The sequence below is a fragment of the Periophthalmus magnuspinnatus genome, chromosome 21 (genome assembly GCF_009829125.3).
Source record: "Periophthalmus magnuspinnatus isolate fPerMag1 chromosome 21, fPerMag1.2.pri, whole genome shotgun sequence".
Classification (NCBI taxonomy): Eukaryota; Metazoa; Chordata; class Actinopteri; order Gobiiformes; family Gobiidae; genus Periophthalmus; species Periophthalmus magnuspinnatus.
In genome coordinates, this window is record NC_047146.1 from 24,416,478 (window position 1) to 24,443,380 (window position 26,903).

The 26,903-nt window shown below is 37.0% G+C and overlaps 2 protein-coding genes across 2 annotated transcripts in view; one reads left to right on the forward strand and one right to left on the reverse strand.

Annotated features, from left to right (window-relative positions):
• Positions 1-2,118: 2,118 nt before the first annotated feature.
• Positions 2,119-14,459, forward strand: chpfa (chondroitin polymerizing factor a). Its single transcript, XM_033986864.2, has 4 exons — positions 2,119-2,626; positions 4,505-5,069; positions 9,800-9,982; positions 10,468-14,459. The coding sequence occupies exons 1-4, from the start codon at positions 2,331-2,333 to the stop codon at positions 11,728-11,730; spliced, it is 2,307 nt and encodes a 768-aa protein (XP_033842755.1). The 5' UTR covers positions 2,119-2,330; the 3' UTR covers positions 11,731-14,459.
• Positions 14,460-23,378: 8,919 nt separating this feature from the next.
• asic4a (acid-sensing (proton-gated) ion channel family member 4a) overlaps positions 23,379-26,903 on the reverse strand; it is a 149,286-nt gene continuing 145,761 nt past the window's right edge. Inside the window, exon 10 of the mRNA XM_033987488.2 lies at positions 23,379-25,653. Within this exon, the coding sequence (XP_033843379.1) occupies positions 25,330-25,653 (324 nt within the window). The 3' untranslated portion in view covers positions 23,379-25,329. The remainder of the gene's footprint in view (positions 25,654-26,903) is intronic.

The following is a 26,903-nucleotide window of genomic DNA, read 5'->3' on the forward strand; positions in this document are numbered from 1 at the left end:
TAGAATTAAAGCAACCGTTTGTAATAAATCCATTTATTGAGTTTAAGTAAATATTATTATAGCTGGATTAGTTGGCCAATTTTAGAAGACCTAACTTGAAATTACTACTGTAATGGGGTCGTTTCATTTTTTATTTAATTCTTAAATCAAGTTGAAAGAGACACGAAAGCATATTTAGCCATTTACCATATATATATGGCTAAATATATATGGCTATATATATATATATATATATATATATATATATATATATATATATATATATATATATATATATATATATATATATATATATATATATATATATATATATATATATATATATATATATATATATATATATATATATAATTTTATTTTTTTTACATGATTTACTAATGTTTTAAAGGAGACTTTTTTCAGATTTTATAATATAATCTGATGAAAATCTATCTTTATCTAATGTGGACAGTGAAAGTTGGTGTTAAATTACCACAAGGGGGCACAGATTAGCTTTGTTTGTTTGTTCTGGTCACAGGGTGAAGTAATGGCAATAAACAAGCATGTTATGTGGAAGTATGCTATATTTTATTTATTCTTTATTTTATCATAATACTGTACAGTAATACACAATTCACACCAGATGTGCACGTTACGCTTGACACCAGGAAAATAGGGGTTTGTGTGTCTCTCATTGTATCTAATTTAGAATGGAATTGTTCTCTTTACAACAAATGTATTGAAATCAACAACATAATATTCTCCAGTTACAACACGGGTAAATCTACAAAGAGCTACAATGGGAAATCTTGATACCAGGTTACAAGGTTGTGACACAAAGAGCATCTGGCATAATTCCTAGTCTAACTGAGCACACAAACAACTTTGCATTAGGCTTCAGGAGGCATGCTTTTTCTCTCCCAGAAGAAAATATAATTTGTTTATGATATATAGCAAGGGTAACTGCCATTGCTTAGTTGCACAAACTTAAAATAGGTATAAAATGTGTGGATATAAAATATTTGCATTAATCAAGTTGTTTAAATCTAAAGAAGAAAACAGCCCACTTTATCTGCAATCATGATCATGTGGCTACGAGGATAAATTCTAATGACATTAACCATAAAAGTATGTGTATGTCTGATCGATTTCAATGCACCTTAAGTGAATACTTTCTGCACAGAGGCGCTCAGATCTATCTATACTTTACAAGGTAAGCTCAGCTGGTTCTGAGAAAACAGTAAATGTATGCTGTTACCTTAATTTGATGTTTTGAGTCTATAATGAACATATAATGAATATCATGCACGTTGTTGGTCTTGACCTACTTTGCTTGGGAGACATATATGAATAAAACGGAAATAACAGATATAAACTAGAGCTTTTTTTTTATTTTATTATTATTATTTATTTATTTTTTTACTTTTTACAGTTCTGCAAACTCCAAGAAAATGTGCATTAATAGATAATGATGATTATTGTCCTTCACCACCAGTACATAATACAAGATAAGTACATGGAAGTTGTTTCTTCTACATAGTTGCTGACCTCTCCTTTTGAGAAGATGCCTGACAAATATAAGAGCTTAGAGTACCTACTGCTCCACATTGAGAGGAGTATCCTTTGGGGTCAAAGACCACAGACTGGGCAGACCTTGGATCCTGATTTCCCCTTGATGGATTTTGAGAAACTTTCTGCAACAAGTAAGAAAAGGCTGGTCTTTGAGCACTGTCCCCAACAGATGAGTGGAAAAGTGTAGCGCTATTACTCAACCATAACAAGAACAATGGGTATTCAACTAACAGAACATTCCAATTAATCACATTGTGAGTTGTGACATCAGTAGGTTACTTTAACCTATAATGGTTTCAGGATTTTAAGAGCATATCATAAATGGAGAGTTTATTTTTAGTTCCATAAGGCTGTAACATGGATCATTTACACTGCACACACAGCCATAGTCTGTCCCAGTAGCAGCAGTAGCATCTGTGGATTTAGTTTAGTGCCCTACATCCAGATTCCTCGAGACAGCAGCGCGTGTGATTAAACAAAGTCCCACCCTTTGAGCAGCTAAACGCACGATGATTGGCTGAAAAGCCCCCCCCCCCCCCCCTATCTGTGCGTTTTGGTCTCGGATGGGGGAGGAGTCAGGTAGAAGCTCGACTGACACGTAAGAAACTGCGTAAATTATAAGGAAGGAGCAGATAACTTTCCTCAACTCTCGTGTGGAAATGATTGCTTCATTTCAGACTTGATGTAGGGTGGCGCGGTGGCGGACTGTAGCCTATTTTGGGACGCTGAGGAGCGACGCACCGGGACCGATTAGGACAGAAAGCAAGCCCGGGCACAACATGAGATTTTCGGCGCTTATTACTGTCCTGCGGTCGCTCGGCCCGGTGGTCATTGGCATTTCTTTGGGTTTCACATTAAGTTTGTTGAGCGTGAGTTGGACGGAGGAGACGTGCTACCTGGGTGACACCGACAGAGAGGATGGCAGTGTCGGGCAACAGGCACTGCTTAGTGGGGCAAGGAAACCCAACTCCTTAGCGGGCAGCAGCAACGATGTGGAGTCAGAGGAAGACTTTGAACCAAAAATCATCCCGTATAAGCAAGTTCAACCTCAGAGTCCACCAAAGAAACTTTTCAGGTATGTATCTCACCATTACCTTAATTCATCCCAATGGCAATTACGCACACCACTTGCCAGAAAAAAGTGGTCTCATCCACTTGTTTTAATAGAAAGTTTAATTCAATTGAACTTCATTAGACATCACAAACTTACTTTATGGTCTTAATTGAGAGATTTAGAAGTAGGGATAAGCCATGTCTACTTATGGGCATCCCCTCTGCTGAATTCTCTCCATGGATAGTATCAATAGAAGTTGTGTCTTGGGGACTATTTCGGGAGCAGATTACAGTAACCTATAGAGGACCAGGCCTGCCTCTTCAGTCCCTTACACTTAGGGGAGACTGATAATAAATCAGTACTCTGTTAGTGGCCGTTACCAGGTGTTGACCTGCAGGTATCAGCTGGGGACCACGTGGGAATGAAACTTCAAACAATGCGAACCTACCATTAGCTGTACTTAAAGTAATTCTGCAAAAGTACTGGACATTCTCATATGTCATTTTTATAACACAATGCAGATGTCTTCTAGGTTAAAAACGAAGAAGAAACAAAGGTTATTCAAAGTTTAAATTTTATATATATATATATATATATATATATATATATATATATATATATATATATATATATATATATATATATATATATATGAAATTAGTGTTCAGACTTAAACTTAAAAAATCGTCTATTCAGGAAATTTCCTTTTTGTGAAGTGATTATACCATATTACTTTTATCATGGTGAAAATGTTACTAATCCTATACCAAAACCAGTCATTATTTCATTATTACTTTAGTGAGTTCTATTCACATCTATGTTATATTTGCCTACTGCTTTGTTAATTATAATTAGTGTAATTATATAATATAATTATATATATCTTTGTTATAATTATAGTACCAATTACTTGAATGCTTAAAATACTTTTAAAACCTGTTGGGTGACACAAAGCTTTACTCATACTGAATAATTGAGTCATTTGAGCAGGCTGTATTTTCCATACAAAGTCCAGTCCCAGTAGTGTCTTTGTATGCATAGGGAAAGTGATGGTTACCTTGAATCAAACTGACTATGTAAGGTATTCACAGAAGACAACTATTTCTTCCATTGAGATGAACCACACCACGTCACTTCTACATATTTGACTGAAGAAGGAGAAAATATTTAACTCAAGTAATATGGCCTAATATCGTAACTGTCTGAACTTAAAAGAATACAATTGAAGCAGTACTCTGCATATTGTTTTGCTTTATTTTGTGTTATGACAATTAGTTTCAACCCAATAGTAAGATATTTTTTGACAATTTTATTTAGTTTCACTTTTGCAATTAAAAGTACATTTTGGCACAATGGAAAAAAATACTACTGAAATTGCCTTGAAGCCAGGTCTGGGCACTATTTCTTTTTAACACTGCAAGATGGAAACGGCACCTTGGCAAAGTGTAGCTACATTGATTCATCTTTCTTTTCTGCACTTTAAAAGTGCAATGACTTTTGGTGAGGGGTGTCCGCTACCTATATCAGTTGAGATATAGGTAGCTTTGCCTGGATTTTTCCACAGTATGGTATTAAACTTATCATCATGGCATTTATTTAACTACACGTTTTATTTCTCAAAAATACCTTGAAAAATGTTTATCCAGGAATCTGACCAATAAATTGGTCCAGCAGCATCACCTGCTTGTCTCTATAGATATTCATATATTTAATGCCATGCTATGGAACATTCCAGGCAAAGCAATAACATCTCCTTTGAAACGGCAGGTGATAGAATCTGACTTAAGTTACTTGCACCTTTAATTATCAACATGACTATAGTTGAAACAAAAGAACTTTTTCATGTATTTTATCTAGTTGTTTATTCATTGTATTTATTTATTTTTTTCTATTTTTCAGGGCCAAATACGTGAGTACTGAGTTGGGCATCCGTGAGCCCCTATTTGTTGGGGTCCTCACATCCAAAAACACACTGAACACTTTGGGCGTGGCCGTCAACCGCACCATCAGCCATCACCTGGACCTAGTCATCTTCTTCACCGGGACACGGAACCGGAAAATACCCCACGGAATGTTTGTCGTATCACACGGAGACGAGCGGCAAATCTGGAACATGTATCAAACCGTAAAATACATCCTAGAACATTACATCACAGAATACGATTGGTTTTATTTGGTGCAAGATGACGCATACATCGAAGCGGACCGCATCAAAGAACTGGTTGACCATCTTAGCATTGATAGGCAACTGTACATGGGATGTCCAGCGGAGTTCATAGGTGGAGAGATGGAGGGGAAGTACTGCTATGGGGGCTATGGGTTCCTCCTGTCCCGAATGTTACTGCTAAAACTACAGTCATTTTTGGAGAATTGTAGAAATGACATTCTGAGCGCCAGACCCGATGAGTGGCTGGGGAGATGCATCATTGATTACACCAACACCAGTTGTGTCAGCCAACATGAGGTGAGATTACTTTTAGTTCTTGTATCTAGTCATAGATCTGTTCTGGTTTAGGTCTGGTTTGGAATTAATAATAATAATAATAATAATAATAATAATAATAATAATAATAATAATAATAATAATAATAATAATAATAATAATAATGCATTGGATTAATATATTGGACACTCAAAGACGCTTAACAGTGCAATATTCATTCACTCAGCACAAGACCATACCAGTTTACTTTTTTATCTCGTCTTATCAGTCCTGTTCTATTCAAGTGTAATGCACCTTAAGTCCTGGTCTAGTTTTAGTTCAGATCTATTGTGGACATGATGTGGACCTGATTACGTTCTGGTTGGATAGTTAGACCCCTACAATGGTTTAGTGCAGTGTTTCCTAACCAGGAGTTTGGGGACCCCTAGAAGGTCGAGAACACTCAGGGTTTAATAGTTTCAGTTTCATGAAAAAGGTTAAATTTTATAGTATTTGAATAAAATAAAATGTGTAGTAATTCTTACATCCTTAAGAATGTTTTGGAGGATTTTGGACATCTTAATAAAATAGTCTAGTAATACATTGTCAAATATTATTATTATTATTATCATTTCTTAAACAGTTTTGTTTGCCTAGTGCTTAGTGCCTAGTTAGGTGGTAATGTATGAGACAAAGCTTAGGGGGTACTTGAGACTATAAAGTTGGAAACCACTGGTTGTAACCCAGGACTTATTCCCAGTTTCATCTTGGTTTAAGCTTGACTAATGGCTGTTTTTAATGTAGTATCTTTTGTTTATACTTAATTGATAGCATTTGTTTTAGTTCACTGATAATAATGCCTTGTTGTTTCAAGACTTGCTAAATCTGCTCAGCGTCCATGAGCCAATCAGGGTTCAGCTCTGGGGGATCACTGTGCACAGTCAATCGTTATGAATCGGACAGCTGTGGAAAATATCAGCGTGGGAGTCCTATTTTCCCCCTAAAACAAACAGCTGACGTCTAACTGTGCCCTTGGGACCGGACTAAGCACAAAAATGACTTAATGAAGTAGTTTTCCTCAAATCATGTAGTAGTCGTAGGCTAGTTAGGTAATAGTACTATCATTATACCGTTGATTTCTTTAATATTTATGTCTATTGTCCAGTACAAACCATTAATAGGTGCAAGCTATTGACGTTGCAGTTGTAGCATTAGCAGTGATACTAGTAATACTAAGTGATACTAGTAATACTAGTAAAAGGATTTAAGGAAATACACTAAAATAAGGTTACAAAATTTTAAATATTTTCACTACTCCCTCTGAACTGCCAAAAATGGTAAAGCATGAATTGGTTTGTTAAATGTATTCAGTATGCACTTCTCTGGACACTCAAAGATGCTTTACAGTGCATTATTCATTCACTCCACACTTGGTGATAAGCTACTATTGTAGCCACAGCTGTCCTGGCGCAGACTGACCGAAGCAAGGCTGCCAATGTCCAGCATCGCTTAAGCACATACCACTGTCACACTAGGCAATATGAGTGAAGCCCCTTGCCTAAGAACACAACAGCAATTTTTGCCACTGGTGCCCCACTGTAGCAACTTATATTCCAAGCGGTTTCCCATCCAAGTACTAACTTGGCCCGGCCTTGCTTATCTTCTGAGATCTGACAAGATCAGATGTTTGACAAGCCGGTATGGCCACAGTTGCATTGTTCTTGTTATGAATGAATCAAAAGCAGTACACATCTGAACATTATTACCACTTAATTGGCAACAGTTTGCAATGTAATACAATTGTTATTTCAGCCACAACAGCTAACATCTTTTTCCCTTGGGATGCACAAAACCCCAAAATAATAAAATAGTTAACTACAACACTAGGACATGTATGGTATTTATATATAGCATAGTTTTCTAATACCCTGTGGCCCTTTTTTACTCAGCTAGCGAGTAGGTAAACAGGGCAGTGGAACACAGTTTAACCCAGGTTCAATGGTGTGAAAATCCCCTGTGGGTCAACATGCACTGGTCCTATAATGTCATTAGCACTAAGGGTTAAACATGTTCAGGCCTGATCGCTCCGTTACCCTGTCATGCAATGCCCCCCTTTGTGTGTTTGTAGTTTCCTGTTAGCATGCATCACGCTAAAGTTCAAGGCGTTTCAAGGAGTTTGAATGGGTGAAAGCTACATAAAATGTTCGCAAATACTTTTATGCATGCTTGTTTAGATTGTGGATAGGTGGTCTTGATTTAGTTCTAGTTTAGTCCTAACATAGAACTGGTTTTGTAGTCCCAGTAGTTTAGTCTTGGGTTCTGGATTCTGCCATCAGCCTTTTCTGAACCTGGTTTAGTCCAAGTATAGTAATAGTTCTGGTTCTGTCTTACTTAAGTCCTCCTGAGTTAGTCCTGGTTGTAGTTTTTACAACATAAAATACGTGTCTTAACAAACCATTATAGTGAGAAATCGCGTCATGATTTTACAGTTATTCACAGTTATTGACACATCGCCAAAAAGTAGTGAAATCCTATGCTTAATAGATCACAATCTCTCCCGTATGTGGCCAGCTTTATGAAATAGTCTAGTTCAGGTCAAGCTAAATGGAATATCTTGTCCTGATTTAGCCTCTCTGGGTTAGTGGTCTCTGTATAATAACTCTGGATACTGTAAACATTGTATGTTCCTTGTTAACTTTCCTTTGTTTCCTTTTGTCGTTTTGAATTTGAGAATAAATTTAAAGAGTATCAGGTTCAAAAGGGCAAATATTGACACAGTTCAAATAATTGAGTTAAGTTCATTATTCATATTAAATAAATAAAATGTTTGAATCAGTTTGACCTTGGAGTTTAGTTTTGGTCTAGTATTGGTTTAATGATTGCTTTAGACATGGTTTGACTTCATTCATTGCCTGGTTTATAGTTTGGTTTCAGATCTACTCTTATGTTGCTTTGTTCTTTATATATAGTCCTGAAATTGTCATGATTTATCTCTTTCTCACTTCTGTACATGCATTCAAAATTACATATGTTGAAGACGTCTTTTTGGCTCTCATTTTAGTCTGGACCCAAAAGCAAGACGAACCCTCTTGTTGTATGTGAGTGGGCGAGTTACATGGTTAAACTAATGTGCCCCCAAGAAGTTTGAAGAGCTCCAGCTGAGGATAGATAAGAGGGAGGAGGGGGAAGTTAACAAACCAGGACTTAAGAGCAAAACAAAACACAGGGCCTCACATCAATTTTCCCTTTAGAGACAACAGTGATGACAATGAGACACAAACAAAGCGTTGCTGAGTGTCCGACTCCATAAGCTGGAAGACACTGACCAACACTTGTCACAGAAAGGCCAGAGAAACAATGCTATTCTTTTAATAGCAGCATTAGACTAGATTAACGTTTATAAACACTCAATCTCCTTATACAGTACCAGGCTAGAGTCTTAAGCAGTTAACTTTAGAAAGGGTGACAAAGAGGTTTATCAGAACCAGTGTTGTCATGATAAGACTTTATACTGATTTTGATAACACAGTGATAATAAATAAGACAATAGAATGTTATTTTCAACACAAATTAACTAGAAAAAGACAACATAATTTTAAAGAAGCTACTATTGTTATAGTAAACCATTCTAAAATTTAGGAAAGGTCAAATTGTGTTGCATTTATGTGATCTTTTTATTCTGTACCTGTATTTATTTAAATGAGTATACGTTGCAATACTAGTTTCCCTATCAGTTGTTATCTTGGTGTCTTTTTTTAATTTTTATATCAAAGCCATGGTGTCCATGCAAACACTGTCTTCACAAGCTGTTCTGATTGTGAAGACAGAGTTTACATAGACACGATAATTTGATTATTATTATCTCTGGACCTTAAAGATTATTTAAATGCTGTGCATTTAAATGCTATGAGAAATCTGAGGGAACATGATCTGAAAGAAATCACATTACTCACATCAGATTTAGCTGTTTACTTGTCATTAGTCATATCAATAATCTAACCTAAAAAATCTGTTAGTAATCAGATTTTGAAAGGGCATGTAATTGCAGTCACTGATCCTGCTACCCCACAAATGCTATTTCTTTTATATACTGTAAAGAAACTCCTAACCTAATGCAATTAACTATAATATTGCACTGCTGTCTTATATGCAATTGAAAAAAACAATACAATTTGATTGAATGCACTATAATTTAATATCGTGACTCAAGTTAGTATATTGAAACTCAATATTACAACCCTTGTGTATTTAGCCCATTTAGTAATGGGCTTAATACACAAGGGTTGTAATATTAATTTTCAATATTACTTCTACCTACTAAAATAACTAAGGGAAATCTAAGAATATCGTGTAGCTTTCTTACTTTTCGCAACTCACCCAAATTTTGGCACTGCTTTGCTTTGTATACGGAAGCCCTGTATCAACTATCCCCTTAATCGGATTTGGTCTTATTTTGGTACTTGCTTTAAGAGTACCACAAAACATACAAACATTCCTAAAACAAGAAAACTCCAGGAAATATCCAAAACACTGACAATAAAACCCCATTGTCCTTCCAAAATACACCCATGTCTGCACTTTACTCTGCAATTATGGTCTAAACCTCCATGTTTGGAGTGGAAACGAGCCCAGAAGTGCTGCCTAGATAGCATGTAACTTTTGACTGTAAGAAAGTCACCATAACAAAGTTAGCTTGTAATAACATCAGGTATGTTTCTGTCATGCCCTAAGTGCCCAAGAATGAATGGACTTCTTTGTGTTTGTATTCCCAGGGACTTCACTACTACCATTTTGAGCTTAAGAAGAATTCGGACCCCAGCAAAGAGGCGAGTGAGGAGTTCAAGAGGGCACTGACGGTCCATCCAGTGCCTGACCCAGAGCAGATGTACCGGCTTCACCGCTTCTTCACCCAGCTGGAGCTACAGAGGACTTACGAGGAGATCGCTAAGCTGCAGGTAAGCTGATTTCAGTGTGTGCCTAGTCAAAGAGTTCACAACATCACACGCCATTCTTACTACAGTTTCAATGTTAAAGGGAATAGCAAAGGTTAGTGGAGTAGATTAAATAATTTTCTTAATTAATTAATTACTTAATTAAGTACCTGATGTTACCATCTTAAAAGTGAGAAAGACATAACTTTTAAACAGTTTGCAATGGTCCAAACTTTTTCCTCTGCAATGAGTTTTTAAACGAGATTTGTCATCATTGTAATCCTAATAACTTCTAGCCTGCTAACGGTACACCAGCCTTACTTCCTGGTTTGTTGCTGATTGAAGATCTACATGCTAGGCTAATGTTAATTAAGGTTAATGTTAATTAATGAGCATTGTCCCATATCAAACAAACTAGGGCCTTTCCTGTACAATCCATTCAAAAATTGCTTTAAAGAAATAAAAAGCATATCTCTGTATCATCTAAATTCTTTTTGATTTGTCTACAGGAGGAGATTAAGAACGTGAGCGTGGAGGCGTTCGAGGGGAACCGTAGCGCTCACTGGCCTATAGGGGTCACTGCGCCGTTCGAGCCCAAAACGCGTTTTGAGGTCTTGAACTGGGAGTACTTCACTGAAGAAGAGATCTACTCATGTGTGGATGGCTCTCCCAAATGTGAACTCAAAGGCATCGATCACGTGGATGTTTTGGATGTAATGGAAGTCGCATTGGCTGAACTCAATAAGAAATACATGCCTCTACTGCATATGAAAAAACAATCATTGATTAACGGGTACAGAAGATTTGATCCAATTCGTGGTATGGAGTATATATTAGACTTGCAGCTAGAAGTGGAAAGCCAAAAAGGTCATAGCCAGTCAATCACCAAACGGGTTCACCTAGTTCGACCATTGAGCAAAATTGAAATCATTCCTATGCCCTATGTTACTGAGGCGACGAGAGTGCATATCATTATACCGCTCACAACGCAACTCAAAAATTACGTAACACATTTTCTCGAAGTTTTTGCCACCAATGCCTTTGAAACGAGTGAGAATGCAGTGTTGACGTTCTTGTTTATTTACGATCCTGTGGAGGCACAACAGGTAACCCAAAATGACATCTTTGCAAGTGTCAAGAGTCAAATAGCATCGCTTGAACGGAAATATCCTACAATAAAAATCCCATGGATAAGTGTGAAAACGGAAACGCCATCACAAATCAAGTTTATGGACATTATTTCAAAAAAGCACCCAATTGATACTCTCTTCTTTTTAGCTAGCATCAGTTCAAATATCAATTCTGAATTTCTCAACCGATGCCGCATGAATTCAATAAACAATTGGCAAGTGTTTTTTCCGATACATTTCCAGGATTACAACCCAGAGGTGGCCTATCACAATCAGCCTTATCCCACCACTATCGATTTGGTCAAAGAAGCGGGACATTTTGACCGGATGTCTTTCGATGAATCTTGCTTTTACAACTCGGATTACATGTCAACGCGAACTCAAATGGTAGCCGACGTCCAAGAGAATGAGGAAATTTTGGAGACTCTAGATATTTATGAAATGTTTGTGAAGTACTCCAGTTTGCACGTTTTTAGGGCCACCGAACCAGCGCTACATCAGCAGTACCGCTACGAAAACTGCAACCCACGTCTCAGTGAGGAGATCTACCACAGATGTGTTCAAAGCAATTTGGAGGGTTTAGGTTCGCGCTCCCAGCTTGCTAGGGTGCTATTTGAACAAGAGCAAGGCAATAGCACATGAGGATGGCTTGTAAAAACTGCATCTCCTGGCTCTCTAAAATGGGTGCCATTGACTTTTATGGCCTCCTGTTGCAATTCAAGAACTTGATATGAGCATGTGAGACCACTGGGGGAAAAAAAAGCTTTGTTCCAGAATGAACCTTGAACTGGAAGTGGTTCACACACTTGCTATTCTAAATTACAGCAAAGACTAATGGGAGATTTTAAGAGATAGAACAAAATGCAGTATCTAGACTAATGAAATGTTTACAGTGTTTGATAATAACAGTTAGATCCCAAAAGATGTGTGAGCGATCCTGTGACCACTCCAGAGCCAAGCGGTATACGGTTCTATAGTTTATTCAGATTCTATGGAAACAACAGTGGGACGAAAGGACGCTTTCCAAAAGTCATTTTACAAGTTGGTTGCATACAACTCTTCACTGTAGCATTAGCATACAGATGGCTCATCAAGCTAGTCTGCTGTAAACCAAATGAACAAAACACTAAGGTTATTTTTAAGTGAAAGTTCCTACAATATGCTTTAATGCTGAACACTACATAAGCAAAGGAATTGATATGTCATGGTACATTGCACAAGTTTGCCTTCAGGGCATCTGGCTTGTTACAATCTTTTATGAGCTTAGCTATTTACAAGTGCCTTTATGCTGATGTTGAGATCAGTTTATCTTTGAAACAAGTCCAACTTTCTGGTGACATGCAGCTTTAGATTTATTTATTAGATCACAGCCAAGAACAATATAAAATAAAATAATGATGCTAATGCTTTGTGGTTTAGCACTGTTGCATGTAGTGGGAGAATAAAATAGGATGTGTGAAAACCTTACATATTTGTTAAGGTGAGTACATGTCCTTATTTTCAACATGCAATTTACTTAAGTGCCTTCATAGAGCACTGAGGCAATGCATGGGGCAGTATGGGGGGTCACACTCTCAGATGGGGGCCGGAGCCAGTATTCTTGTATGAATTATTTACTATTTAAATATTGAATGGGAAAGTCAAACCTGATCATTACATTAGTGACATGGTTCATTATCCTCTTTTATTTATAAAACAAACCCACAGCAGCAATAGTCACCTGGCTTGCCCGCATCTGAATGAAGCCCCACAGGCCTGTAGAATGTGGTGATGCTTGAGTAGTTCCTCTGTCTGAGGTGTATGAGGCCTCAGTCTTTACCTGCTCCAGGTGTGTCAAATATTCAGGAGTGAACTCATGAAGCAAAGATACTGTAAAAGAGTTACTTATGAAATCAGTTTGAATGTACAAACTGTTTTTCACATGAGCAGGTGTGGGTCTTTTGTACCTTTTTGTGTTCAGAGTTTTATTTCCAAAGTGTTGAGGATTGTATTGAAGACTTTTTAAGTCAATGGTGTTATTGTCCTGCGAGGGCCGCTTCAGAAGCCGCGGTGCTTTAGTTGCAGTGAAATTGGAGCCTTTTTACTGAGTGTCATTGAAGGCTTGTCAACCATAATGTGCAATATTACCACGACTGGACGTCCCGACCAGGACAGGACCCAAATCTTTGTGATGCTTGCTGCAATGAACAGTGCATGTATGAGACGCACTGTTCATATTAATTTAAGATTTCAGTTTGAGTGAATACACTGTAATGTTGTGGCGGGACCTATTTAATGTATTTTTCTGACACAAGACACTTTTCACCAATGTTATTTACTCTTTATTTAAGTTGAATTGGATCAAAGTGTATGTTGGAAATGTGACATTAACTGTGGTGGTCATGGCGTGGGCTGTACTTTGCTGTGCAGAGGTCAAAACATTGAGTGTCTGACTTTTTAAATAGAACTTTCTGGTAACACTTTATTTTGCAGTCTACAGATTAATGAGCTGTTATGCCTGTATTTTTTTTTTTAATTAAACATACAGTAAACCACCCATTCTCTGTAACCATAGTGTACCTTTTAATTTGCACTTTCCTCCACTAATCTATTTTCTATGCTGTACTTCCTGTTATATAGGCCCAAAAAAACATGTTTTTATTTAGTCTTAAAGTTTATTATGGGGTTGCATGGCAGAATTGAAGGACTTTCTCTCTCTGTCTCTTATCTATTAACTAAAGGTAAATTTCTAATTGGCTACTTGTTAGAATGTGGACTGTAAACCAAATTGTTACCAGGTTTTTTAACGCATCTCTCCTTGGAGATCAGCTGAGTGAGTGCTCTGTTTATCAATGTAGTATGAATGTTTGTTATGTATTTTACTTGTTACACAAATCTCCGAACCACTGTGAACAAGATGGTGGCAATTAAATGAAGTTATTTAGGTGATTTTCTTTGTTTAAAATTGCCTAATACTGTTACAACCGCCATCACTGATCCAATGTTACCAAACTTATCTGTCATTTCTTAATGAATTGTGCAGATCTGTCGCTCTGCACTAATCTTGTCTTTTATAGACATTTTAAATTTAGTTTTTGGAGTCGTTTGAAAAAATGTGTATTCTGTTATGTCTGTTTGTCCTTTTGACCTTGAAAATCTAAATGTATTTAATTTTCACATAATAGTAGTATTGTTGAGACACAGGTAAATTCATAGATCTACATGTATATTTGTACATGGGATGTTATTTTAATGTTATTCGGTTTACATTGTTGGATGGGTACTTGTATAACCAAAGCAATATTTGAAATTACTGTTTGTCACATTGAATACATGCTGTACTTTCCAATGAACTGTGAATTATAATTTTTTTAATAAATTGTTTTTATAAATATATTTTTCCCTGATGTTTGTGTTAAGCAGTGATTCTCAGCCTATTTAGGCCTAAACAAACTGAATTAAACCAGTGGAAGCTAAGCCAGGTCTTAAGCAGATCTGATCAATACTTAAACCAAGAGTGAACTAGGACTAAAAGGTTAAATGCACCACAATTTAACAACAACTATTTTACACCCTCAAAGCCAGGGTCTTTCTTATGTTCAAGTCCTGATTTGACCCATAGGTGTCAGTAAAAGCGCACGTTTCATCCTGTCCATTTCTGTTTAGGTGAGGTACACTATTGATGATTCAACTCCTGCCTGCACCTCTAAACCCGGAAAGATTTGACTTTTTCCACCTAAAACCCATTAAAAGTCCTTTGCACTTAGCATTCCTGTCCATGAGGTATTTATTTCTGTTGTCTGGGCTGGGTAAAAACAGAAAAAAGCGCTGCAAACCTAAATTACAGCTTTAGTTATTTCAGGGGTCCTTATGCAGCGGCCCCAGGCATGCTGTAAAACCACAAAGTACAGAGCAGCCGGGAGCTAATTGCAAGTCATCATTTTGTACTTGGTTTTTTACATAGATCCCAGAACTTTCTCCTCCCACACGGCTGCAAAGTTGTTTCAAGTCTGTGGATAACGACAGCTGCCAGTTTGGGTTCACCTGATAGGTTATATAGTTTTTGGCCTAAACATCCTCGGGAAACACCGCTCACATGTTGAGGAGAGAGTGCGTCACTTTGGAGCCATGCTGGATACTCTCGTTTTATTGTAGCTATGTCTGCTATAGGCCTATGCTGTTTATAGATTATGGATCTCTTGGCATGCTCTAAATGAGGTGATGAGGTATTTAGATGCTAAAATAGGACTACAGGAAAAAGGTGTTTTGGTAATGATTCTGGTCTAGAGACTTTAATAGGACATATCATATAAAATTGACTTTTATTAGCTTTTGACCATGTGTTACCAGTCCATTACTCAAAATTGTGTTTCAGATGATTCATGCATGTTTTAGTAATCCTGTATTATCCTGCATTCAAGGCTTGAGTTTTCACCTATCCCCCATCTTTGCCCACATCCCTGTACTTACTTGCAATTTTTATTTATTAAAAATTAAACTGAAGATCATACATGTGGGGTTCAATGTCATGTAGCCATTTTTCAACAATAAAAGTGTAAAAATATCACCCTGCTGCTTGTTGTGGTATAATGCAAGTATAAAGAGGCGAGGCATCTCAGTTCTGCAGTTTTGCACAGAAAGTCAAGAACTCAGAAAGGGCCAAACAGGACAAATGTGTAACCCTGCCTAAGAAACCCCACATTACTAGTAAGAAAGTTCTGAATAAGAAAGACTTGTTTTTATCAATCTAAACTTTAATAGTCATTGTATTTTTTCATATTTCACATTTAGAAAATCTATTGTAACTGAAGAAATAATCACAATTTCAAATTTCTGTACAAAACGTCAATGCAATCTGCAACACTGCAGCCGCCGTCCATTTGATTCCACACTTCCTCATGGATAGTCATTTGCATCACCCTGCATCTTTCCCTTGTTGGTCGAAAGCATGGTAACAGGAAGAGAAAATAAATAAATTATATATATATATATATATATATATATATATATATATATATATATATATATATATATATATATATATATATATATATATATATTTATTTATTTATTTTTCTTTCTTTCTGGTCAAACCCGCTGCCCTCACTTCAACTGTTGTGAATTCATATAAATACAGAGCTGTACTTTGGGATGGGATGGCATTCATGTAATTGGTACATGATGGTGTTTGGTGGAGGTTGGTGGTTCAATCCTCTCTTACTGATATATGTTGTCCTTGGGCAAGATACTTCACTCACACATTCATGCTTTACTTCACAGGGCACTAAACCAATCCAGAAACTCCCTTAGTAAAGTACACATTGTTAAAAGAACATATGCATTCACAATTGTGCACAGACCACATCAATATTGAGAGTTAACACATTTTGACTAGAGAGGAATAAACCAGGAACAGAACCAAACCATTACTGAGAGTATAATGTAAATTGTACTGCAAGAAAATAAAAAGCCCAACAAAAGTGATTGCATTGATTGCAGGTACTGCCAAATAGAGCTATACAAGGTATACCTGCAGTGCAGAGAGCGGCTTAGATCAGAAAAAAACAGAGGAATCCTGGGAATGTCAGCTACATGTTGTCACGCTGGGACATCCCATCAGCGCAGGATGGAGAGTAGAATGCAGGACCAGTTAACATGCAAGGAACATATTTTTCTTGCAGATTTAACATCATAAAGATGTAATCTGTTTGTATTACTTTTGATCATAACTATTGTGCAATTTAGACAAGTTATTGCCCTTGTTAACAGTTAATGGAGTTACCTCTACGTATTGTATGGCATGTGTGCTGCCCATGTCCTACCATATAAAATTAAATAAAAAATAGGTTACTTTTTTTTTTTTTTTTTTTTTTAGATATAACTATGTTAAATATACTTTATAATGAGTAGACTGAGCTGTTATATGCACTTAAACTTTAACAATGCTCACAAGATGGTTGTTTTTTCTGAATTATTTTCTACCAAAGCCTTTACAAGACTTTGAATGCAGGTCTTATTATACAACACAACAGCTTGTTTAAAGACTTTAAAGTGGCTAAGTGAACCAAAACATGGGCAGTGTCTCAACAAAATAAAATGAAAATATCCTTTGCATACCACACATTTGAACTTACATGAAAGAGAGTTTAATTTCCACATAGTTAAGCGTGTGCGTAGCAATGTTCTTGTCTGCTGTTCATGTCAGGAATATCTGGATATTTTAAGGAATACAGTAAATTTTAAGGAATTATACTGTGTATGTTAGTGGGAAGTTGTTATGGATTTGTTACAATCCATAGGTCATTGGTATTGGTAAAAAAAGAACTGTGAGAGAGTGCTTCAAATTACTGTGATATGATGTTAGAAAATGGGCATACTTAAAAAAAGTACAACTTAAACACAATAAAAACATATATTAGATAATCCCTTAAAAGTTTACAATGCAACTTTTGTGGTGGAGGATATCTGTTCTGTCATGGAGATGTTATTACTTTCCCTGGAATGTTCCATAGTATGGTATCAAACTTATAGCTCAAACATACCTTGAAAAACATGACTGTTAGCTAGTTTGCCTCTCCACATATCTGACTTGTTTCCATAAGTTTAATGTCATACTACTGCACACCTACAAAACTACGTAAATCGTAGTCAAAGAAGCAACCTGTCCCATGACTTTGAGGTTAGCAGCAGCAGCTCTTTTGACCTTCCGTCTACAGCAAATCCTCTCAAAATAGCTAGAGCAAATAGCTTGTTTGCAAATTATTGGGCAAAGGTTGGCCCTTACTACACAACGGCTTACCAAGAGGTGTGGGTCAGTCTGGGGCATCATGGGATACTTGTACTACAAATTATCCTAGGGAGGAAAAAAGCTGTGAAGGGCAGTAAGCCTGCCCATTGAGCTGCCCGCTATGTGGACCTTCCCTTCACCTTCCTATCATAATGCCCTATCATAAACCAGAGACCGGCTTTGTGTTAATTTTGTTAATATGGAACCAATAAAGTTGATATTTAAAATATGACCATATAAGGAAAAGCGATAACATCTCTACCAAAAAGGTCACAGATCAGTGCACATTTTGACACATTCAAACCTTACATGTCCAAATAGAATGACAATATGATGTGTCATTGGTTTCAGTCATTTACAAATGAATGCAAATAAACAGGGCACCCTTATTAGCAGAAAATATGTGCCTGGTAAATCTGGACTGAAATGTAGACAGTCTGGTCACCACTCCCTCAGGACAAACTCAGCAAGAGCCATGCAGTCAAGTTTGTAATATCACTGACACATGACACATGAAACAAATGAGCTCATTTGTGGTCACTGGTCAACAAACAAAATCGAACCTCTATAAAATCATATACTATTTAGTGCTTCGCTCATAATTATGCAATGTTTTTTTGGGTCTCTGAGTTATATTTTTCCTTTCTTTTTTTACACGTATACCTTGCATTTCTCTGATTGTTCCAGTTGAACTTATGGAGACATAACCAGAGCTCAGGCTACACTTGCACTTGCATTTGAACAAAGAGTGTAGTTAGCCAGGTACGGACATTTTGGGGAAGTATTGGAAATACATCCCACATAATAGTATAGCCCATCCCTTTGACATGACATCATATAGGTCTAAAGTGCTTCACCAAGACCTTCGGTGTGTCTCAGGACGGAGCAATTCCGAATGGCACAGAGAAGATTGATATGCACGACCAGTACAGGACGCCATCAGAGCTTGTGATTGGGAACCTTTGGAAAATGTCAAAGTGACACATGATTACGAATATTAAACAGCCATGTAAAGCCCATGATTACTGGATAAAAAGAGCAGAGATGACACGCGGGAGCCATCATGAGAATATCCTTGTGAAGATAGAATATGAATACAAGTCTATTTGGGCAAATTAACACAGCAATTATGGTGGCATTTAAACATAGTATAAGCTTGATGAGTTATAGACAGTTATATGTGAACTGTATGACAAATAAAATTTAATGATAAAGCGCAAAATATCAGAGATATAAAGAAATAAAAATGTAATTACACAGAAAGGTAAAACAATTTAAAGCAAAAGAAAACATTTAATCTGTCAACTGGACAAATAGTTGTAGGAGTGAAGATATTTTACTGCTCATCCAAGCCACTTCTTCATGTTCTGGTCAGATTACTGGTGGAGACTGTTTTATATCTGTCTAAAGGGAGAAGCTAACTACACTGAAACGAACACACCTATTGTTCACAGTTTCTGTTTGTTAGCCAGTAATCTGACCAGAACTGAAGAATGCAACTTTTTATCCATTCGACAGATTTTATTTTTTTTCTTTCACTAAGGATCATACCTGAACGACTGAAGGATTACACAGAAAACTATTCAAAGCAACACTGTAACTTTCTGGAGGTTTCATGTCACCTGTATGATGCCATGGAAACAGAAAGTTAAAACTATACTTCAAATAACAATAGGTTACAAAAAAGTTTTTTTTTTTGTGTCTATGTTTTCTCAGCTGAATTAAGACCATTTTGCACTTCAAATCAAAATCAAAAAATGATATCCATTTTTCTCAGTCAGGTCAGGTTTTTATGCTAATTTGATTTTGAAAAATCTGATCTTCTGACTAAATTGATTACATTTTTGTGACATTATCAGTTGATTTTCATTAACATTTCTCATCCAAAAAAGGTTTTAGGAGAAAAAAAAAGTTTTCTCACAGAATGTATTAATTAAATTTCCAAGCTTCAATTTCTGTAAATTGAATAATAGACATTGACAAAGGTAAGTACATGTAAATTGAACATTATGTTGTCATTGTGCAAAATTCAGGGCACGAACTTCCATTTCTTCAAACCCCTCAAATGCTCAGCAGCAGGGATGTCTCTTCAGAGTCCAACAGTAATCAGCCATCATGACTGCTTCCCAGCGTCCCTGATACCTGGTCTCCATCTCTTTTATGTCCTGATGGAGTCTGTTCCGCTGCTCATCCCTCATTGATCGCAGATTCTCAGGAAACTGATCCATATGTAAGAATAAGTAATGCATTTTGATTCTCATATTACATCCAAGGTTTCTGAAAGCAGTCAGCATATTGGTGACAAGTTCTGCGTAGTTCCTGGCCTTGTTGTTGCCAAGAAAGTTCTTCACAACCAGAACAAAAATCTTCCATGCTTCCAGTTCCACTTCGTTCATTGAGCTTTCAAACTCAGAATCTCTGATGAGCTGACAGATTTGAGGACCATCAAAGATGCCAGCTTTCAACTTCTCTATGGTTAATCCTGGAAAAGCATGGCACAAGTAAGGGAAGCAGCCACCATCCTTGTCTAGAGCTTTGGTGAACTGTTTGATCAAGCCGAGCTTGATGTGCCAGCGGTGGGAAGAGTATCTTGTTTCTGTCTACCAGAGGACTGTTGATGACCTTCCTTGCTCAAGGCACCAGTTCAGTCCTTCTTTGGGTAATGGTGAGCAGTGTCCCTACTATCCCACATGCACAGAAAGCATGGGTACTTGGTGTAGCCGGACTGTTGTCCCAACAAAAAATTTACCATCTTCAGGTCAACACAAATAAGCCACTCATGCTGATCATAACGCATTTTCTCCAGCACAGACGTCATCACTTCATACTTCTCCTTCAGTGTAAGTCCAGTGAGCAAGGGCTACAGAGGCAAACTGGTTGCCGTTGTGAAGCAGAACACATTTCAGGGATCGCTTGCTGCTGTCAATGAACTGTCTCCAATCTTTGGGTTCATACTGTGGCACTTCAAGTTTGTGCAGAAGGTGAGCAATATCTGTACAGTACACCAAGTCCTTCTCTTTAAAGAAAGAACAGAGGAACTCTTAATGTCTGGATGCCAATAGCTCGACAGAGGACTGACAAGCTGAGATCGGGAACTAGATCATGTAGGTCCTTTTGGGAAAAAGGATGTGGAGCATCATCATTAAGAACCACCTTCTTCTTCATCTTCTGGAACACTGGAGGAATCTTCGTCAGTGATGTCAGGAAGTTCTCTAAAGACAGGTAATGGAATTTCATCACAGTGAGCTACAGGACAACATGCTGATTCAAGATCAGGATACTTAAGACTGCTTCAGTTCTTTCTGTTGATCCCAGTCACATCAATAGTGCAGAAGTAGCAGTCAATGACATGGTTTGTCAGTTCCCTCCAAACCATGGGAATTCCAAACTTCAGACAACTCTTCTTGCCTTTGGTCCACTGATGCAGAGACTTGGTGCATGACTTGCATACCATGTGCGGTGCCTAAGTTTTATCCTGGTCACCAAGTTTAATACCAAAATAAGCATGGTAAGCACGCTTTATGAAACTTTTAACTAGATTCCTGTTAGGAACAATGGTGTTTTTACTGCAGGTGTAGCAGAATACGTCAGGCTTATTTTTGCAAGACCTTCTAATCGAAACAATTTCATTCACTTGTAATATAAAATATAACAAGTAGTCATAAGTTGGCATATGCAAAATCTTCAAAATTTGTTTATGGTGAGAAATATAAAAGAATTTTGCATCATATGATGTGAAAATACCTGTACATGTAAACAAAAACGTCAAAAAAAAACAAATATGTAGCTTAGTTCAGAAGGTTGACCTGATTGAGCAAAACCAGTGTAATTTTTGGATTCAGCACCTCAAAATTGTCATACATCAGCAAAAAAAAAAAAAACTTCAGCTAAAAGCTAAAAAAGTCTTCCATGGAAAATTATAATTTTAGTCTTTATGACATACTGTGGAAGACAATATTACAACATTTCCACAGAAACAAGTAGAAAGAGGCACTCTTACAAACCAAATAAGCCTGCACAAACAAAATTTTTGGCTAAGAAGTTGCATGGTGGGGCTTTAATTTACTGAATAGGCTGTTTGACCATTGTGGACATACATTGCACACACCTCCAGCAGAGAAAGTAAACTTGAATCCAGAGACAAAGACAGTCAGGCATCATTGAGTTTAAAATGTTGTTTGCAGAACTTGTTACTACAGGAAGTAAAGGTAATATACAGTATGTTTAGGTAAAGAGCAGGACCACTCAGAACTATTTCCTTAGTGATGAGGGTGAGGAAATTCCAACATATAGGCTATTTGTGTTAACCTATTAAAGATCTTATTCATATTCTATCTATAGGGTCAGCATTACTTTTTTGAGTGTAGTATAGGCCATATGTTTATAGTATTGTTTTTAAACCAAATATAAATTTTACATTGCACAAACCCAAAAGGTAATATTCAAATACAACGCATTTTGAGTAACTAGCACATACAAAAACACATTTCTATACAGAGGCAAAGTTCAAATGTGGTCAATGCAGAAAAGTAAACAAGACGGTAGAAATAGTTGTTGTTGTGTCAGTACCAGGAACATGTTCAAATCCAGCAGAAATCACGTCTGTCTCGAACCCTACACTGCCCAAAATAAAACCTGTAGGTGTAGTTATAATAAGATGTGCATTTGTTTGGTCCAGCTGTCGCCTCTGTGCCGCCAAAGTCCGGTTTATAGTAAAAGGAGGAATTCACAGGAGCTTTTAAACATGTGGGCGGAGGGTCAGGACTTGTAAAGAGACTTATGGCTGTACTACACACTCATATGACCTCTGCCGCTAATATGAGACAGATGATAGTGATTTCATTATCGGACGGGGCATTTTGAACTGTCATTTCCGCTCGCTCTTAAAACTCTGGTCTATCGTGCCCTCACTTTGAGGTTTATGCAAAGCAGTAACAGCATTATGACCTCCGGAGCAATGTTCAAAAGAGATTCTGTATTTGTGAATGACATTTACAATTTGTACAATTTTTTCATTAAAGGTCAAATGGTCACATTGTGGTTACCTAATATCAAAATAATAAATAATTTATTGTAATACATTTTTAAATAATTTGAATTTGACTGCTAGAATTTTAATGAACGGTGATTACTATTTTATTATTGCTCTATAACAATATAACAATTAACCATTCACATTTTTAGATTAGCTTGTCAGGTAGAAGAATATTATTAGTCATCATTATTAGTTAATAGTCATCAGATCCACTGATGGATTGGAATCTCTGAAAAACAGGTTTCAGGTGTTTTACCAACCTCATAGGGCACAACCACTGAGTGACCTTTCTGGTGTAGGGTACGCCACCAGCTCATCTCCATGGAGATGTTATTACTTTGCAAGCTTTGTTCCAAGTATGGCAATAAATATATCTATTTCTATTGATGAATGATACTGTAAGTAAATGTAGCTCTTTATCCAGCCCCTGCCTAAATATGTGACAGAACCATGCTCTGATTAAATATGCAATCACTGCAGACAGAACTACTATGGCACATGTTTTATAAATGTCATGTTCAACATATAAATGAAAATGAACATTCAAATGTATTACAAGTATTTCCATGTTATATCTAAGAGACAAATTTAATCTTGTAGAGTTCTGAGCATGAGCAGCTCCCCTCTTGACTTCTAGATTTGTTTACATTACCTCTTGGGGACTGCTGCAATCCGTCCACAGAAGAAACTCAAAATAGGATGTGTGTACGAAACTCCACTGCTGGCTCTAAGCTGGAGAGATGAGTTAGCAAAATATAAATCAAAGTTTGTTATTGCTTATGTCAGCATTAAGTATGACCCAACAGCATTTTAAATAACTAGAAAATACGGAGCTCCACTGATGTACCATTGCTTAAATAAACATGGAAATTGTATGTTAAATGAATTACATAGAAAACATAGCACATACATGTCCATTATTGTCAGTGGTGCAGATATTAGGTTGATGATTGGCAGTCTGTGTGTAAATAGGAATTGCTACAATCGTGATTGCTATTGTCATATAAAAATCCTCTTCTAAAATTTATTAAAAGTAATATTACATAAGTTAGGCATTATTATACGAACAGAATATAAACAACAAACATTTTAACAGAGGTTTTTAGACTTTATGTACAAGTACTATGCTACTCTCTAACACCTGAATCACGGACCAGACATAGTGTAATAGATGAGGCCAGATCTGCAACTATAGTTAATAAAACAGTGCTTCTCAAACTGGTCTGATTATGATGGAGCTCAATTTCATTTATTTGAATTGTACTCTGTCCAGAACGTACTTTTTTGGGGTTGTATTATTGTGTTATTATTCTGTTTGTCTGTTGGAAAGATAAGTAATGTAATGTGCCATATATATTGCATTATGGCCAAGGGTTAAGTCAGGCTTTGCTGGCCAGTTTCCTGAACCATGTCGTCCACTCACCAGACATTTTCACCATTTTGTATCATACTGTTTAGTAAAACCAGTTTCCACAAAATAAAAGGAATACCTAAAGAAGCACAAATTGATGTGTCGTGAAAGATACAAAACACAGTGTACAATGTAAATGCGTATTGGATTACAGTGCTTGATTCTGTACCATTGCACGATAGAGCCAAACATAGGTCAAAATGGTAGAGCTTCAGATGTACCGGTAGTTATCTAGACAATGTTTTGGAACTCAAGATGTTTTGGCCTGCTGTCTGGAAGCCATTTTCTATTTGAAGGTACTAGTCTGAGAAGCTCAAATTTATGGACCAGAGTATGACTAATTCCTGCACTGTTAATCATTGCAAACTAGGACAACTCCTTGACAAAGATTTCTATTTTCCTTCTAGATTTCCTATGTATATATTGTTAACTCTAATGCAACTTTTATGGCACATGAATTCAAAAATGTATTTTTATTTTTGATGTCCACTATTGAGCCCCAACCCACCAGTTGAGAATCACTTTTGCTTGAAATACCCCTTCTCTGGATGAATGCAACACGAGCTGTATTTGTAGCTAGTTTACAATAGAAAGTGATAATATTATATCATTAAATAATTACATAATTTCCAACGTGTTATGGCTGGGTATGGTACAGTGTATTGAAGAAGGAGGTAAGTCAGATAGAGACAAAAATATATTGTCACTGTTGAAATTCTGAATAAATAAACCACACTTTTCCTTGTCTGGAGCAAGGTGACACACAGTGCTCCTTTTGTCCCTGTATCGTGATCATGTACCAAAACAAAATTGGCCCAAAAATCACAAAAATCGCCTCACTTGTTTGAGTTCCCATCCAGATTGGAGAGAGTTGTGCCTACATTTATTTCATAAGTGATTTGTTAGCAGCACAAGTTTGGTGTTTGACTTTGGCTGTAGCTTTACACTGGAAACAGCAAAAGATAATTAGAAAAGTTCTTTTTGGGGTATCTTTTGGTGTCCCCAGGTCCAGGATGGTCTATCGTGGTTCTAGCAGGCAAAGTCCTCGAACACTCCATGTCGCCCTGTAGAGTGATGGCCGTGTGGGATGGGGTGAGGCTGTTGGTGGGGCAAAGGTTGTGGGTGGGGTACAACTTGTGAATGGGACATAGGTGTTGGATGGGACATTACTTGTGGAAGGGCTACTGCCTTTTGGTGCGGCACCACTGGTGGGAGTGACACTGCCTTTGGGTGGGGCAGTTGTTGGGGGTGGGGTAGTTGCTGGGCGTGCGGGTGGGGCATAGGGTGGTGGTTCAAAGGCAGAATTTGGTTGGCATATGCTCCTTCGGGATGGCTCCGCGTGTCATTGGGTTCCTGTTGAGAGATAAGTGAGAGGTTAAGGCATAATGATTCGGTACAGCAGAAGACAGTTGTTTAGTCTTTCCAATGAGGGTGTGGTAATCTTCTTACATAAAACAAGGGAACTTCCCACATTTTTAACTTTCATTTTGACTACTTTACAGGGCGGCACTCAGAAATTTGAAGTAGGACATGCAAACAACTTCAAAAGACAGATTGAACCATGTTATCTTTTAGATTTTTTTGTGACGTACGGGTAGAGCTAACATATAGAACTGAACCCAAAAATGTAAACATAAAAGCCATTAATTGATGTGTTGCCATAATATTGTATTGGGGCTGTGAATGGTACATTTGTTTGAAAGTATATTACACTGTCACACTCAAGAACAGAAAGAATACAAAAGCATTCACATTATTATTAAGAAATTATTAATTAATCTATCTGTTATTTTGCAGTCTCATAGTTCAGTGTAATTTTACATTGCATTACTTTGACTAATGTCATAATTCCATGTATGTTGTCTCTCTCTGTGTCTCTGTGTTGTCTCTGAGTTTCTCATGCAACAAGTCATGGATATTGTTAGGGTTATGGAACAATTTACTGTGATGATACTAGAAGAACAAAAAAGCTCAAAGAAATGTACCATTAGTTTGGAGTCAAATGCATTCAGTCATTATTCATGCAGGAAAGGTGAAACTATACTATCCCTACATAGTATTATGCATCTAATTATGAAAGATACATTGTGTTGCATTAACGTCACAGTCAATTGTGACCAATAGCATAGCATAGACAGTCTGACCCTATTCACTTCATTTTTCAAAGCACGGTGTCTGAAAAGTAGTTCTGCCATTTAGTGCATTAGCAGTGACCCAATGTGAAAGTAGCAGTACATTTTATGCTGCTAAGCTAATGCTTATCACATAATAGCATGAACTGTGGCTAACTCCCTGTCTCTGCTTTCAGAGCCACATGTACCACACATAGAAATAACTGTAACAGGCGTGCCTGGAAACATATACACATATAAATATTTATTTTCTAATGACATCATTTTCACATCTGTGGTTTTGATTAGGGCTATTGATGTTGGCACTTGGTTTTCCAATTGTTAAATGTACTCATTATAAATGTACTGTTGTGTTTTGAGCAAAGCATGTCATCATTTGATTTATGGTATCATTCATCATTTATGTAATTTCTTCTGAAACTTGATCAAAGATTGATGTTGACCCAAGTAGGCCTAAATATTGGTTTTCCA